The 18,089-nt window shown below is 36.4% G+C and overlaps 1 protein-coding gene across 3 annotated transcripts; it reads left to right on the top strand.

The window, feature by feature from the left end:
• The first annotated feature begins 2,315 nt into the window (after window positions 1-2,315).
• LOC110447162 (UDP-N-acetylglucosamine--peptide N-acetylglucosaminyltransferase 110 kDa subunit-like) lies at window positions 2,316-16,986 on the top strand. Of its 3 annotated transcripts, XM_021492670.1 has the most exons (20): window positions 2,316-2,596; window positions 3,221-3,371; window positions 4,611-4,854; window positions 5,213-5,281; window positions 7,815-7,931; window positions 8,220-8,389; window positions 8,525-8,630; window positions 8,832-8,972; window positions 9,348-9,448; window positions 9,815-9,968; window positions 11,065-11,140; window positions 11,637-11,662; window positions 12,267-12,446; window positions 12,742-12,900; window positions 13,571-13,660; window positions 13,816-14,394; window positions 14,642-14,929; window positions 15,168-15,285; window positions 15,606-15,729; window positions 16,158-16,986. In XM_021492670.1, exons 1-20 carry the CDS (start codon window positions 2,557-2,559, stop codon window positions 16,309-16,311), a joined length of 3,087 nt encoding a protein of 1,028 aa, XP_021348345.1. In that variant the 5' UTR covers window positions 2,316-2,556; the 3' UTR covers window positions 16,312-16,986. The 3 variants fall into 3 exon arrangements, with proteins under 3 accessions (XP_021348345.1, XP_021348344.1, XP_021348346.1); XM_021492669.1 differs by lacking the exon at window positions 11,637-11,662 and having other exon boundaries at window positions 11,065-11,166; XM_021492671.1 differs by lacking the exons at window positions 2,316-2,596; window positions 3,221-3,371; window positions 4,611-4,854; window positions 11,637-11,662 and adding an exon at window positions 6,687-6,792 and having other exon boundaries at window positions 11,065-11,166.
• Window positions 16,987-18,089: the final 1,103 nt, after the last annotated feature.

The raw sequence follows: 18,089 nt of genomic DNA, 5'->3' as shown, positions 1-18,089 counted from the left end.
GACTCACATCTCTCCTGTTAAGTGTACGTGTACTTTCAGCTGGTAAATAGTGTCCTCGGTGCTATGGCTATCGTCATAATTGAATTTCATTTGGAAAATTTTAGTCGATATAGGTCATGAACAAACTCTAATAGTATAGCATGTTTGAATCATGATGAGAAATAACAAGAAAACGAAAATCCACAAAAATAATTTACAAGATATCATGCATAACATGGTGGCCGTCCTCGCCGACATCCTTTGGGAACCAAATAGGAGAATTTAACGTGGTTCAAACAAAAATCAGTTAAATTAGTAACATGTAACATCACGGACTTAGAAAGTTAATGTAATTCCGTGGTAACACGGATATTTATAATTTTTCATTTGTACCGCGCAATATCCGGGTTTGGAAGTTATTAACAGGCTCAGTGGTTAACTGTGACAAGAACGATCAATTCAAGAGCGCCCTAACACAGTTTTGGAAATATGATTAGGTCTTCAGCGCACACCCCTCCAAACCGCGATAAGAAGTATCACGGAATTGTTATCTTAGTCCGTGGTAGTATTCATTAGTGAGAAAACATACAGATACAGTTAATTTAACTGTATCTGTAACACTAATAAAAATAAAAATATTGTTACAGATACAGACTAAATTTCAGTGGCGGACCCAGAGGGACTACCATGACTCTACCTAATCTTATTGTTCTAATGTTACGGTGTGATGATCACCCAGTCTGTTGGGAGAGGATATAGGTAAAGTGTTATTTCAAAGGTACTGAACCAATGTTAGCATAAAAGCCTGGCATGTATATCTCCTTTTCAATTAGGTGTTGCCCTTGTACGTACTATGTATGCGTACCATTTCACAATATCATAATTCATATTTATGACAAAATAAATCAATATCTAATTGCCAAAATGCTCGCCTAAACTACATGTGTACACATGAAGTTTCGCGCGCATTATCAGCTGAATGACCATTTTAAGAGCATGACACAAACATCAACATTTTAACCAAAAATCTACATTTATACAGAAACGTACATACTATGGTTTTATATGTCGCTGATTTATACCATTTTATTACAGAATTTGTTAACACTCGCTCCGCTCGGCCATCATAAAATATAAATACTTTACGTTATAAGATATAGCCTGGAACAATACCGCAAACTCAGAAAACTATTCTGCACCTCGCTCGATCTAGTTGTCAATGGAAATAATGTCAAATACATTCTTGCTTTCTACGCTCGGCAGTGCCTGAAATAGTTTAGTAATGCATATATTTAGAAAATAAAAATTCGCCTCGCTCCGCTAAGCGGGGAAATAATTATTGTCCCAATCACAGAAAAAATGAAGTTCTATATATTTTTTTGGTGGCAGAAAGTAGAACCGACATGACAATTCAAATTTAGTAGTTCTAGATAAGGGCAAAAACCTGTCTTTTTCTGAGTTTAGAACTTTGGGCAACACCCAAAATTAATTACTGGGTGCCCCGACCCCATGCATTTGATGTTTTGGACATACTTTTTGTGTCGTAGATCGATAACTTACGATATCTAATATGGTATCTATGTTAGGCATGTATTTGTATATTTCAGATTATTGATACACTGTATTAGATAATTAAGAAATACACACACGTGCCGTAGATCGATATCGTAACATATGCATATATATATTAGTTTATGACGTCACAACATATACTTCAAATAAACAGTCTGAAGAATAAGACTCGTCGTTAAGATTTTTTCTTTTTATAATATTTCTTCGTCCGTAAGGATCATTTTTCTGATTTATCATATATATATATATAGATAAGGCACGTATTTGCATATTTTAGATGATATATATTTTATGTGTTGCAAAGGAGAGTGTGTACTTCTATTTGTTTATGCATATATAGATCTACTTCGTTTTCCACATAAGTAATTTTAATTTTTCTTTATCATTTTAGATATAACAATAAAAAGATCAATCTATAACGTGTTATGCCAAGTTACATTCTACATCGCGATATCTTAAGAAATGGGAATTGGCCCCGAATACAGACAGGACTTGAACAAGTCTACATCGAAAATTCCATGACGTCACTGTCCACGAGGTAAAGAAATGCGGAATTGGCCCCGAATCAGCATATTCTAATACTAACAATGAATTATCTCTTATTTTTTAATCATATCAAAGCAGTTCTTGGTGTATGCATACTGCAACTAATGTGAAATGATAATAAATTATATGTTTCTTATTTATGTTCAATTCTTTAGAGGTACAATTTGGTTATTATTGAGATCATTTGTGGAAATATGCCGCTCGAAAGAGCAAAAATATATCGTGACGTCACACTACAGCCACCTCGAAGGAAATTATCTGAGAAAGAAGGAAGTCGGTCACAAAGGACAATATTAGTATCATTTGCCTTTTTGTGAGACTTAGCAAGACTTCTTGATATTTGAAATAACACCTGGAACATTTCGTTGGTGTTGAAATCTCGCTTCGTTTGGTGCTGAGCCACACAACGGCATTCAGGCGATTGTACTTTTGTCTTCCCGAACGGACGAACTGGAAGCTATGAAGGAAATGCCAATGACACACATCACCGATACAACAGGTTTGTGATGTCATAGACATACGTGTCTGAGTTACAAGTTGATTATTTCAAGTGAACTTAATAATTAATATGCGTGGTAAACGGTATGTAAATTCAAAGAAAAATATTCTGTGGTATTTTATTTGGGGGAGGGGGGGGGGGGGGGGGGGGGCAACGTTTAATCGTTACTGTGTTGTTGTGACTAGATTAGGCTATATAATCGTGGAATTCGAAACTTGTCACTTGAGTTTAACTCTACCAACCAGACAGCATATTTAAAACTGTATGGATATTATTTTGCACATTTGATATGTAATTTTGCTATGAACACGTTTTATTGGTTACACAGTTATCTGCGCCTGATTTAATCAATAATTCATTCTTTATAAATCCAGGTAGGGTTCAATCACAACACGCTCAAGCGCTACCAATAGGTGGGTTTTTATTACGGTCAACTAGTTTCGACTCTACGTGCGAGTCTTCATCATTCTTTATCAAAGGTTTGGCCAAGAATGAATTATTCTACTTGTACACTGGGTAGTAGCCTATATTGTATTCATAGTAGCCCATTTATCACAGGTTTCGTTAAGCATGTAGTTGTCTTTCCTCTTGTATAGTCATTTATTTTTATCTTTTATCACTCAGGTTTGGCTGAGCTGGCACATAGAGAGTACCAGGCAGGAGACTATGAAAACTCGGAGCAACATTGCATGCAGTTATGGAGACAAGAACCAGACAACACTGGAGTATTGCTACTTCTCAGCTCTATACACTTTCAGTGTCGTAAATTGGAAAGGTAATATTAAAACATCAGTCCAAGGCAAACTTTAATTTGACGTGTACCCTTAAGATTATTCCAATATCGCCACTTAAAAGAAAGTGTTTCATATGTTACAAAGCAAAGCTTTTTCTGTTAAATAAAGAAGTGTTCCCTGCCACAGTGTGACTGAAGCAGACGACAGCAAGGGAATGCAAGCTTGATATTTGCTGTTGTGTTATTATTCTAATACACTACTTTAAATCATAAATGTCCCTATGGCAGGAAAATTTGATTCTTTGCCCTTGTGAAATATGTTTTATCAAATGGAATAGGGGCGAATGGACAATATTACTATGTTACAGTCCTTGTTTACATGAACACTGAGCAGTTATTGATTTAAGTTTATTATTACAGTCGAACCTCGTTATCTCGAACTTGTATAACTCGAAGGCCCCGTTTAACTCGAAGTATTTCATCGGTCCCGGCCAAAACTCTTCTTAATCTTAGTAATAAAAACTCTGATAATTCGAACTCTGAAAACTCGAAAAACTCGGATATCCCGGAGTGAAACATCGGTCCCAACAACGTAAATCCTACATAAAAATATCTCCTACCTGGAATTTTCTTAAGATTCACAAGTCTATCATATATTCTTTAATTATTTGATACATATTAGGCGCAGTGCTACGGTAAACATTGTTCTCATAGAGCAGCTTACGCTCGGTCATAATTACCTCGATTAAACTTATGGCATTAACATGTGTTTGACTGTAAAAACACTTTGTACAAATAAAGAAACAAACTTCATCAATGTTGATTAACAACAATTAGTACTTACTGCGAGCCCGTTAACAATTTGAATAGCACTTTATTTACACCAAAGTTGTATTTCTATCAGCATATCACGAGGTCGGAGACAGCATGTGTGTTTATTGTAACATTAATTAATTAATGAATATGATTATGAATAAGTTATTTTTTATTTTATATAGTTATCTTTTTGTCATTTATCGACTGTTTAAATACGTTGATTGTCAGAGAAATCAATGACATATATAGCCTCATATTGGACCAAACACTTTACCAAGCTTTATGCAAAACATAGGAACTCGCTTAACTCGAATAACTCGAAGTTTCCCAACGATCCCGTCGACTTCGAGATAACGAGGTTCGACTGTATTTTTTTTTATATATATTAAAGAAGTCCTCCTTAATGTGTGTTAATGAATTTTTGATAAAGGTTTGTTATTAAATTTCTATTTGTTTAATTAACAGGTCAGCTTATTTCAGTCAACTTGCTATTAAGCAGAATTCTATGCTTGCGGAAGCCTACTCAAACTTGGGAAATGTATACAAAGAAAGAAGACAACTCCAGGAAGCATTGGAAAACTACAGACATGCTGTCCGATTAAAGCCTGATTTCATCGATGGTTACATCAACTTGGCTGCTGCATTAGTAGCTGCCGGAGACATGGAGCAGGCTGTCCAAGCTTATGTAACTGCCCTGCAGTATAACCCAGTAAGTTTTATATTGTTATTTATGGGATAAATATAATATGGGATTTAAGGGCAGATTGGACGAGTGGTTAACACTCTAGCCTTCCAGGCAGGCGGCCGGGGTTCGATCCCAGAAGTCTTCATACATAGTGATTAATGTATATATGTTAATTCAATAATTGTATTTATTGTATTTATTGGATTTATTGTATATCTACGTATTTTAAAGCACTTTAGGGTGTCTTGTTCTAGCTAGATAGGGCGCTGTATCAAATGTTGTATATTATTAAAATAAATTGGCAGTTCCTTTATTTTTGATACAGAAGTATAGAAAGGTTTTTTTTGACACAAGTCCAATCAAACATGTTCTTGATTTTTAGGACTTGTATTGTGTGAGGAGTGACCTTGGAAATCTGCTGAAGGCGCTGGGAAGATTAGATGAAGCAAAGGTATGGTTTAGATCTGTGGTGGCAAATAAAACATCACAGAGACTAAGATCAGGGTGAACAGCATCTGTACCACTGCCTATGTCATGCCTCAGTTATTACAGAGGAACTTTGACTCATTTTGACATGAAGAGGGACCATGATCCTATTAGTTAATTCTTGTATTTTACGTTGAAAAATATTATTCACAGGATCTGAAGCTTGTTGGTTCAAAAACATGTAACCAAAAGACATGATCTACAGATATTTCATCAAATTGTTTGAGGTTACATTTGTAACAAATCCAGTCACTGCATTTTCAGGAACTACACAGTCCTATGAAATATGACAGTTCTGGAGTTAAAAAAAAATATGAAATCCTCTCATCTTAGTTGTTGCCTTAAGATGTGTTGTTGACCTTCAAGCTGCAGACAGACATTTACTTTATCAAGTAGATGTAAATAATTTAGCCCAAGTGCTATCATTATGTATGATGGAAAAGTTTTGAAGTGGTATGTTCAGTCAACTGTGGATATCTTTATGAGTTAGTTACACCAAAAGCAAATGTTTTATATAGTTACACGTCTTGCAGAAATTACATAATTCATGTCATTTTCTGCGAGATTTCTAAAACGTGTATTTCAGTTTGACATTTTTGGCGATTTAAGAGAAGAAATCCACATGTACTTACACATCTTGCAGAAATTACATAATTCATGTCATTTTCTGCAAGATTTCTAAAACGTGTACTTCAGTTTGACATTTTTGGCGATTTAAGAGAAGAAATCCACATGCAATGACTGAATGCATCGCTATCAATTTTTAGACAAGTAGCCAATGTTGCAGTGGAAAGAGGAGTTGGACACGGACTTCTGTGAGTCTCCGTACAAGGACAAAGTCTGCTTAGAAAATCGCTTGTTATACATCAACAGCTCATCTGAAAACAGATTTTAAATAATCAGTAGATTACTTTTTTTACCATATTATATGAGACATTGACTGCACCGATAACACAAGTCTTGCGACAGTGAAAGGTTTTTCATTTATTTTCGTTTGTTTGTTAGAATTTGTCAAACATTTCTGTGGATTCTTGCGCTGACCATTTTGTTGTGTTTTATGTAGGCATGCTGGATGGATGTAGTGCCACTGATTTGCCCTTATTTCTACCTTGACTTTGTCCTTGTACAGCCATCACAGAGACATTTATTTCACACCACTCTGATAGGAACATGCATTCCTCTTCATGGACGTTACACAAATCTAGGAACAAATAATCATGTTTTTGTATCATTTGCCAAGGAAATTGATTCATTATTAGACCAAGTGATAATGCTTGAACTGACTACAAGTTCATGGACAAGCTACTAATGTTTATTTCACACCTTATATTAATCCATTTTCAATTTTTTCTTTACGATTTCCGTACTAGATATATGTGAAGCCAGTAACGATCAAAACGTACCAAACAGGTTTTTGTGTGCCCTTTATGACGGCTGGCTGACAGGAGACGTCAGAGACGGGTATGCTTTACAATGGTAAATACTGGTACTACCCACTCAGGGTCAAAGATAAGAGGTATTGTATACTATACTCATCATGTATTCATGTTTAGGTGCAATTCCAGTGTGAAAATTCAACTTTGAAAAAAATAATGGCAATTGTAACAACTCAAATATTGTGGAAACTAACAAAAAAGTAAAATCCAAATTTTGAAGTTTGAAGAATTTTATTTTTATTTTTGGCAAACCATTTAGATATGAACTGGTCAAGAAAAAGTTTGCAGGTTATCAGACACCAATTCAAAGAGATATTATCTGATATTTACCAAAATTTCAGATTTTATCCTCCGGTTTTTCCATTATTTCCCCACCGGTTCTTTTTTGCTTGCGCGCGTTCCCTGTTGCGCTGCGTTAAGGCGCTAGCGGTCGCTTGCAAAGACCTACTTGTATAAATCAACTGTCAATGTTTTCAAATAAATCTCTTTGCTTTCTAGTTTTCAGATAATCTTCATAAGTTGCGAGGAATAGGAATGCAGATGAGCAGAACTTATTTTTGAACAGTAGATATGCGCTGCTGTTTTCCAATTCATAAAAGAAAAAGATTGAAACAAAATAGATTATTCTGAGAAAATACATGCAAGAAATATGCAAGTATGTCTTGTTGCAACTCAGTTTCATCGAACAGAATGAAACTTCCAAGACCAGGTCATCAGAATCATTTCCGATAATAACTCAGCAAAGTTAATTCTACTATTGAAGAATGATCTGGTCTCTAGTTTCACGCTGGTCTTATGTACAGAGCCAATGATTTTAGCAAAAGTACAGAGGAGGTTGAAATTGAAAAATTGTCTGAAGTTTGATCTATGAAATGTTTATCGTTTAAAACTCTGGTGCACTGCTTCTAATCCATGGCTCTTGTGACTTTTTCAAAACTGATGTTGCAAGAACTGCGCTCTGCGGACGTTTCTTTGCGGCGAGCCTTTGCGCTAATTTGATAACAAAGTGTTTTTTGTCTAAAATATTTTTTTTCTCTCCCCACCCCCCTCCTCTCTATATAGGCATGCTATTTAAAGGCCATAGAAACGCAACCTAACTTTGCCGTGGCCTGGAGCAACTTGGGATGTGTTTTCAATGCTCAGGGAGAAATCTGGTTGGCCATTCACCATTTTGAAAAGGTAGGTTCATCATTTATAAATCTTAAAACCTTTCGATAGATGTGTAATTTTTAGAGTATAAAATATTTTTTAGGAATGAGAAAATGTTAGCTCGAAATGTATTTATTTTTCAATTTTTGAGCATTTTTGTATAATGTCTGAAAGTAATAATATTGAGGAAATGAATGGTATAAAAACAATTTGGATTTAAAGCTCAATTAGATATAATAACATTTCATCACTCAAGACCGGTAAAATAATTATTTATATTGATGTAAATATTATTGATGAGATATTTCTGAATTTCAGGCTGTTGCTTTAGACCCAAACTTTCTGGATGCTTACATCAACCTAGGAAATGTTTTAAAAGAAGCAAAAATATTTGACAGAGCTGTAGCTGCGTATCTACGAGCGTTAAATCTAAGTCCGAACCATGCAGTAGTCCATGGCAACCTGGCTTGTGTCTACTATGAACAGGGGTAAGAATATTTTGATGGTAGTTGTTTGCATTTGCTGACTTCTGCATTATCTAATATGACAAATCATTGAAAAAGATTATTAGAAACCATATATATAGTAAGGCCATATTCTTATATTCATTTCATTATTCACAGATTGATAGATCTGGCAATTGACACATACAAGAGAGCCATAAAACTACAACCAAACTTTCCCGATGCGTATTGTAACTTGGCCAATGCTCTGAAGGAGAAAGGAAAGGTAAGAAAACTTTTTCAATGGAAGATAACTTTCAGACTTTCAAGTTTATTTTCTTCAAGAATAGGTTTATATATTATTAAATATAAGACATTAATACAACATACTTGATTGATCTCTGTTGTAATACACCACTTTGTAAAAGAGATACTGGCCTGAAAAGTAAGGTTCAAAGTATCACATTGTTTACATTTGCTTCTAAAGGTGGCTGAGGCAGAAGAATGTTATAACACTGCCCTTAAGTTGAGCCCAACACATGCAGATTCTCTGAACAACTTGGCCAATATCAAACGGGAGCAGGGAAATACAGAAGAGGCTGCACGATTATACCTGAAGGCTTTGGAGGTATACCTTTCATTTCAATTTTGTTTTTGATTTATTGGCTTTTAAATCCTTGGTGACGAGTTGTTTTTTGGCCTTTTTGGACCTACCCTCAAAAGTTTCAAACAATTTGTTTTCAAGTTTGATCAATATATAATTATAACATATCTAATGGGGGGAAAATATTTGGGCTGCAAATTGTACACAATTGTATAGATGCACAGCATTTACATACATAAAAAAAGTGAAATCCTTTCTTTTTGATCCTATTCTCAAAACGAATACATATTGGGTAAAACTAATGATTGAATAGTAAAATAAATGTTGTTCATATCTTCCTGATGTACTGCTGAAAATTATTTGGAATCAGATGTTTGAGATACTTGATTTTTCTGCTAGGTGTATCCTGAGTTTGCCGTGGCACATTCTAACCTGGCCAGTGTCTTACAACAACAGGGTAAACTCCACGAAGCACTGATGCATTATAAAGAGGCTATTAGGTAAACATCGTATCTAATCAGAAATTATGTAGAAATGGTCTTTAATGGGTTTGAAAGAACGTTTTAAACTAAGTGTGCATGGGCGACTATCCGCAACCATGGCACCTTGTTTTGTATCTCTAAACAGGTCTTCTATATCTTGTATATTGTTCGTGATAACCCTCAGTAAAATTATTGTTACCTACATATTTTTGAGAAATAAATAAAACAAGAAGACGGAGAGAAACCTTCAGGACATCCTTATACTAATCAATATTTGTGTTGCTTAACAGTTTCTATTGCTATGAGTAGAATAAGCAATTTAGCAACCAAAATTTGATTTATGTTTACAAAGTTACACATAAATAAATGTGTGATTTTTTTCAGAATCTCACCAACGTTTGCTGATGCATACTCTAACATGGGTAACACACTGAAGGAGATGCAGGATATCCAGGGGGCGCTGCAGTGTTACACGCGTGCCATACAGATCAACCCCGCATTTGCTGATGCTCATAGTAACCTGGCATCAATTCACAAGGTAGGTACCTATTTGTCCTGAAAGTTGTTGCTTATTTCATACGCACCCAAACACTCTTGAACACACATACATATTCTAAAAGCTGGCTGGTACATTGGAATCCTAACTTAAAACATTTTCAATAAGAAAGTAATTTAATAGTCTTGTAATGTTGTACAGGATGAATCATTCTTGTAAATTCAGTTAAATAACAAAAAAGATTCGGAATGAATTGATAAGGACATTTAGATAGTGGAATATGACAGGTCCAATTCAATTTATTTCAATATTTTCAGTAAATCTTTCATATAAAACACTTTTACAAAATTTGTCAAATGCATCTCAAGGTTACATATTCACACTTAGTCATCAGTATTAAACATTGCTTTTACAGTGGTTATCTCCGGTAATTTATGGACAGGTATGTCGAGGGTGTCTCTTCATATTTCTGATGGATTTCAAACTTAGACAGAGTGTTGAAATGAGTCCTTTAATCTATTTCTGGTTATAAATTCAATAAATAAAAAATACATTTTGATTCTCAATGAATCGGTTATGTACTACTAACAAATTGTATTAGAATTCCATCAAATGGCTTAAATTGGCCAAAAAACCATCAAACTCATTTCAGCATTAGTCTTAATAAAAATGGTTCCGAATGTAATCTAAAGTATAAATGGTTTTTAAGCATGAAATGCATAGCAGAGTTCATTCCAAAAGCCTAGCGTTGGCTACCTCTTCAAGAACAGAAACAAAAAAAAGTCAGTTGGTTAATGTCGACTTTCACCAAAGGTTAGATTTATGCTTCTTATCTTCTTCCATTGTTGATATTTGTATTGCATGATTACTTGTATCATCAAAGCTTGTAAAACACTGGAATGAAATCTGCTAGTTCTGATGTTGAAGACCGAATGCAGTTTGAGAGTGGTGGTAGTGCAGAAAAGTTGTTAACATTGGTTTTGTATATTCAAATTTCTTGGTATTATATTTGTTGATCATACAACTGTTAGGAACTGATCATAAGATGCAGATGTTGTAAGGATTGATGATGGATTTTTTTTACAGGATAAAAGTTATAAAACTCTTGCACAAATTGCATATGCAATTTTTCTTTCAGGATTCTGGTAACATCCCTGAGGCGATATCCTCCTACAGAACAGCACTGAAGCTAAAACCAGACTTTCCTGATGCCTACTGTAACCTAGCCCACTGTCTACAGGTAGGTTGTCATCTCTTCATACAAACTGTAACCTAGCCCACTGTCTACAGGTAGATTGTCATCTCTACATTCAAACTAACCTAGCCCACTGTTTACAGGTAGGTTGTCAACTCTACATACAAACTGTAACCTAGCCCACTGTCTACATGTAGGTTGTCACCTCTACATACAAACTGTAACCTATCCCACTGTCTACAGGTAGGTTGTCACCTCACCTCACAACCTGTAACCTAGCCCACTGTCTACAGGTAGGTTGTCATCTCTTCACATAACTGTCACCTAGCCCACTGTCTACAGATAGGTTGTCACTTCTGCATACAAACTGTAACCTAGCCCACTGTCTACAGGTAGGTTGTCATCTCTTCATACAAACTGTAACCTATCCCACTGTCTACAGGTAGGTTGTCATCTCTTCACATAACTGTAACCTAGCCCACTGTCTACAGGTAGGTTGTCACTTCTGCATACAAACTGTAACCTAGCCCACTGTCTACAGGTAGGTTTTCATCTCTACAAACAAACTGTAACCTATCCCTCTGTCTACAGGTAGGTTGTCATCTCTACATACAAACTGTAAACTAGCCCACTGTCTACAGGTAGGTTTTCATCTCTACAAACAAACTGTAACCTATCCCTCTGTCTACATGTAGGTTGTCATCTCTACACACAAACTGTAACCTAGCCCACTGTTTACATGTATGTTGTCATCTATACACACAAACTGTAACCTAGCCCACTGTTTACAGGTAGGTTGTCATCTCTACATACAAACTGTAAACTAGCCCACTGTCTACAGGTAGGATGTCATCTCTACAAACAAACTGTAACCTATCCCTCTGTCTACATGTAGGTTGTCGTCTCTACACACAAACTGTAACCTAGCCCACTGTTTACAGGTAGGTTGTCATCTCTACACACAAACTGTAACCTAGCCCACTGTCTACAGGTAGGTTGTCATCTCTACATACAAACTGTAACCCCTGCTGTGTATTAGTTTGTTGCATCATTACTAGTCAATCTCAAAAAGTCATGTTAGTATAACAAAATCTTGGATAGCCTTGTTATAGCCATTAAATGGAATTTACATTTGTGTGTTTTAGATTGTTTGTGACTGGACGGACTACGGTGTGAGGATGAAGAGACTGGTACGGATTGTCCAGGACCAGCTGGAGAAGAATCGTCTCCCCTCAGTCCATCCTCACCACAGTATGCTTTACCCACTCACACACCAGATGAGGAAAAACATTGCAGTGCGGCATGCCAACCTCTGTCTGGAAAAGGTAGCTTTTATTAAACGAATGTTGAGAATATGTTAAATTTTGATCTTCAAAGACTGTGTACTACTGAACAGATCTGTATTCTGTATAAATGTAGTGTAACTTGTCATATAGATCTATTCAACAATAAAACTTTTAACAATAATTACAAGCTAAAATATATGAATTTTAAAACAACAACAAAATGTAGGGCATGATTGTAATTACAAGTAATACTCTTTATTTGTTCTTGATAACTATTCTAATTGCGAAGATGAAAGTATTTCATTAAAAATAATCCATTTTCTCCTATTTGTAGATAAATGTGTTGCACAAGCCGGCATATGATCATGTGACAGACACCAGAGCCAGTGGTGGTCGGCTGAGGATCGGCTATGTCAGCTCTGACTTCGGCAACCACCCAACTTCACACCTAATGCAAAGTATTCCGGGCTTCCATGACCGCAAAAACGTAGAGGTGAGTCATCAATAAAGAAAAGACCAGATTTAAGTGTATCCTTGAGGGTGGTAAATACAGCTTAGAAATGTAGAAAATAAAATGATGGGGAATTGAAAATGGGAACAGCTATGATGCAGGGGTGTATAAATCCACTAGCCCGACGCCCGGGGCTACCAGATTTTTAGTGAAATTTAGAGGCTTACTAGTACAGGGCTAGTGAATTTTTTAGGATGTCGATACTTACAAAGTTGCTTCTATTCTATTCTATCATCAAGAGGGTAATCAATTAACATTTTAAACCAGTACATTCCTGGTAATTTTCACTACAATATCTTTCAAAACACCTGGAGTCATTCACACTGTATTGATGATGAATGACGTTCTGTTGCCTTTCACTTGTGTGCTATGTGTGATAGTAGGCACTATTCACCACTTAAATAGCATTGAAAGTCTATACTTACCACCATTATTGCCCTCTTTGTTGCAAATCATTCTCTTTTATTTTACTTAAGCATGTGGGGTACAGAAATAAAGTTTGTCCCTCTAATATTTGAAACCGGTAACTGGACTGATTTTCAGGAAGAGTAAAAATAAATTGGGGTAGTTTTTCAATAGCTTTAAAGACATTCAGGTTATATTAAACATTTTTTTTACACTCCTGTGATGAGTCTTGTTCTGTTTATTACAGATTTTCTGCTATTCCTTGAGCCCAGATGATGGTACATCATTCAGAACAAAGATTTCCAGGGAAGCAGAACACTTCATAGACTTGTCTCAGGTAAGTAACCAACCATTTCATTCACAGTAGCTTCTTACCAACTGTCGAATAAACGTGTTACTGATCCCATCAGTAAAATAATGAGGATCTAAAAAGCATTTGGACATATATGACTGTTTATATGCACTCGTTTATGATGTGATGTCTGTTTGTAGATACCATGCAATGGGAAAGCTGCAGACAAGATCCACGCAGACGGCATACATATACTTGTCAATATGAACGGCTACACCAAGGGAGCAAGGAATGAGCTGTTTGCACTGCGACCAGCTCCTGTACAGGTGATGTGGCTTGGCTACCCAGGGACTAGTGGGGCGTCCTTCATGGACTACATACTGACTGACCAGACCACATCACCTCTCAAGCTCGCTGACCAGTACTCGGAGAAGCTGGCTTACATGACCCAGACATTCTTTGTGGGTGATCACAAACAGATGTTCCCCCACCTGACGGACAAAGTGATAGAGGAGGTCAATGGTGAAGTGTGCGACAACAACATCGTCTACAACGGTGTTGATCTGGAGCCACTGATGAAGACTGGAAATGTTAACTACACGACAAATGTATGTGAGAAAGGCTTCTCAACAGATGAAACTGACGGGTCTCCGGGTGTAGTCACATTCAAGAGTATGACTCTACAAGTAGCACCAGTCCTAGAGGCTATGATAAAGAACAGCATGCCTTACTCCTACATCAATAACATCGGCATCCAGAATGGAGTTACAACCACACAGGTATTTAAAGGATTCAAGCTCTCAAATATTTTGATATGATTAGACTCGCAGATATCGAATGTCCTGTTAATAAACACAAATTACAACATAATTCTGTACTCAACATTGATTAAAGGGATGCTACAATCTTGTAGCTTGGTTGCTGATGTGTGATTGTTTAAACTTATACTTGAAGATTACAAAAAAAAAATCAACTTAGGACACTCTTTATTATCTAGAGCTATATATATATATATATATATTGTAGACGAACAACAAGTCAGCAACAGGAGAGGAAGTGCCAACCAACATCATCATCACGGCACGCAGTCAATACAGCCTGCCCAGTGATGCGGTGGTGTACTGTAACTTCAACCAGCTGTACAAGATTGACCCAGACACACTGGACATGTGGGTGGAGATCCTGAAGCGTGTGCCCAACAGTGTTCTGTGGCTGCTCCGTTTCCCTGCGGTAGGCGAGCCCAATGTCGTACAGGCTGCTATCAATGCGGGACTTGGCCTAAACCGCATCATTTTCTCACCTGTAGCTCCAAAGGTAATTCATATCCTCACCTGTAAATGTCAATTATTCAAAGTAGATCTGAAGATACTTTTCTTGATGTTTCACTCTGGTTTATATTCTCATCTGAGTTCTCTTGTTAATGATTTTGTGTTATGTCCCAGTTAATTTCTTAACTTCATTTTCCTCCAAAAATGTCAGTCAAGAAATAATTACAATGTTGTTTAAATACAGTATCAGTATCTTCATCCTTATTTCCCATTATCATCATTAGGAGGAACATGTACGTCGTGGCCAGCTGGCTGATGTATGTCTGGACACACCCCTGTGTAACGGCCACACAACTGGTATGGATGTGCTCTGGGCAGGAACTCCTATGATCACACTTTTAGGTGAGTCACTTTGGTCTGGGTATTATAGAAATATTTAGAGGTGGGTTTGATTATCCTGTTTAAAATTTCTGACACATTAAATATACTTCTAAATTAAGTTTATCAGCCAAATTTCTTTCTGAAATACTTTCTGTTGTCAGAATAATCAAATAATGCATGCTGGATACCAATAGTGATGGCTGTTAGGTTACATCAAAGGACCTTGGTTACATAGTGCTATTGTCTAACATCCGGCAGTCTGTTGGAGAAAAACAGTGTTTTCGCTGATAAAGTCAAGATATCCATTTGTGTTTTAAAACCAAGATAATTAATAATTTCAGGAGAGACACTCGCCTCCAGGGTGGCATCCTCCCAGCTGTACACACTAGGCTGTCCCGAACTTGTCGCTGAGTCTCGTGACGATTATATCAACATTGCAGCTAGCCTTGGCTCCGACAAGGAATAGTAAGTAGTTGAAATGAATTTGCATTTAATTTTCATTGAAAGAAAACAAATGTATTTATTTTTCTCGTGGATAATTAAAACCCAATGAATTTCAATGAAGTTTTATGGAGTTATTATGTAGACTTACAAAGTCCTGATATTTCAATGAAAGTGATTCTTCTTTTCAAGATAAACTGTTTCTGTATATTAAGGTTCTTAGTTACAGTGCAGGAACATTTTCTTCAGAATTATTTTGTCTACAAAAGTTTAAACTAATGAAATAGTTGAAAGAATGTACCCAGTAAAAGTGTAAGAAAGTTCTCGCACTTTTCACTTTGTTTTCTTCATTTATTTATGTTGATTCCATAATAAGAGTTGTAACAATGGTTAAGTGTTCAGATTTGTATAGCAGTCCTTGCAGCAATTAAGTTGACTGTGTTGTATTGCAGTCTCAAAAGGATAAGAGCCAAGGTGTGGAAGGCCAGACTGACAAGTCCACTCTTTAACTGTCAACACTACGCAAGCAACATGGAGGGTCTGTACACCAAGATGTGGCAGAGGTACGAGGAGGGGCTGGAGCCTGACCACTTGTCTGTCCACTGACAATTGTGTGTGTAACTGTGAACGTTATCTGTGAGGCAATGGACATTCAGTATACCAGCTACTGATGTATTGTCTAAACACAATCTGATCAATGGAACAATGCGTCTCAGAACAATGAAATGTTATAAGACAAAAAATTGTTTAAAAAAATACAAAGTGTAAATTTGTGCTTAAATTTAGTCCAGACTGTTGATGGAATGGAATTGAGCTGATTGGAAGCATAATGGCTACAGAATCATGCTTCATTGCTATTTATTTAATGCATGTAGTGCTATTTGCATTTTATGGGTGAATCCTTGCACATGGCTTGTTTTAGATATATGTAGCTGCAGTCATTTCTTAATCAATCCTTCCATTTCTTATAAGATGGTGAATGCGAGTGTGCAAGTCGCATGCAAGATGTTGAGAAGTTCGATGTTGATGGTTTGAAAGTGTGTGTGGAGCTGCATGTGATACAAGAATGAAACCGTGGATTTGTTTTACTCGCAATTTTCCTTTTATTTAATCCCAGGTTACATGTACAAATAATTTATATCTGGTTCGCTGTACATATGTATATAGCTATGGAGACCTATTTGTGTATAGTGTGTAGTTACAACTGTTCCATACACTGTGTGATATTAGTGTATATCTTAACCACATGGCAAGTCAGAAATAAAATGGGGTTCAAAACTTTTCCTGAGTTCTATCATCTATTTCACAAAGAAGGAAAAAATGACAGGTTAATGTTCATGACTGTTCTAGATTAACTCAACATTGTCTATCCTGCCATTTTGTGGAAATTGGTTTTAGATTCTATTTGTTGTACCATTGGACATTAACCTTACCTGGAGTCCTTGGTAAGGACAGATATTCTGTTTCAATAGCCCTAAAAAGGTATAAAGGGGGAAAAATTATCAAATTTTATGTTTGGCCCCAATCAGAATTTTACGAGCTTTTTGGACGAGTTTTTCAAACTGCTTAATGAATGGATCCTTTATCAAATGTCTGCTCTCAAAGTCCAGGATTTCCTTCCTGGACTATTTCCAGCAGCCGACTGAACATCACTAGAATATCCCAACGATTACCTTGATTCTTTACACACAATCATTTCACAAACTTAAGTTGAATATGTGTATCCCTCCTCGCTTGAGAGCGTTTCATGGTTGCCCTATTGGCGTGGTCTGCCAGAGGTCACAGTCACAGTTTCTACAGAAAGAATTCTGCTTGGTTGGGCTTGCCTGGATGATAAATTGAGAACGAATGATCATACAAAGTTCAAACCTACTTAGCAGGTGGGCCTTTTGAATGCAAAGAACCCTATTGATTTTGGACTTGCGTTTGCCAGAGGTCCAGGCCACTACCGCTAAAAATATGATTCTGCCAAAAGGTTACTTGACAATAGATAATCACACAAACTTCAAATTTGGTTTGTTATTACGAACCCTATTAATTTGGGGCATGGTGCCACAGATCAAGGTCACTAAAAAATTCTAGAAATAGAATTCTGTTTAGTTAAGCTTGTCCAGATGAAAAAGAATAATAATAAATTTCAAATTTGGTGTGTTGGCTGCCCTTGTGATCGCAGGTAGCCTTGGTGATTTCGGGCATGGTGCCTCAAAGGTCAAGGTCATTAAACTAGAATACATTGTTCACATAATGAACAATGAATTATCATACAAAGTTCAGTTGGGATCTTTATCTTTCTTTCTTGTTCTATTTACCATTTATTTCCTAGTGCCTTACTTGGCAATACCTAACTTCCTGCTTTAATGTTAAGCATTCACCCGGTTGAGGGA

Source organism: Mizuhopecten yessoensis, unplaced genomic scaffold (assembly GCF_002113885.1).
Source record: "Mizuhopecten yessoensis strain PY_sf001 unplaced genomic scaffold, ASM211388v2 scaffold3229, whole genome shotgun sequence".
NCBI lineage: Eukaryota > Metazoa > Mollusca > Bivalvia > Pectinida > Pectinidae > Mizuhopecten > Mizuhopecten yessoensis.
The sequence above is the reverse complement of the archived record's forward strand: the minus strand, read 5'-3'. Positions and strand labels throughout refer to the sequence as shown.

Excerpts from the sequence above, each read along its gene's own strand:
- LOC110447162 (XM_021492670.1), top strand. The coding sequence starts at position 2,557 with ATGAAGGAAATGCCAATGACACACATCACCGATACAACAG. Across the intron at positions 12,447-12,741 it reads CCAACCTCTGTCTGGAAAAG|ATAAATGTGTTGCACAAGCC; the intron begins GTAGCTTTTATT and ends TCCTATTTGTAG. Across the intron at positions 14,930-15,167 it reads TCTCACCTGTAGCTCCAAAG|GAGGAACATGTACGTCGTGG; the intron begins GTAATTCATATC and ends TATCATCATTAG.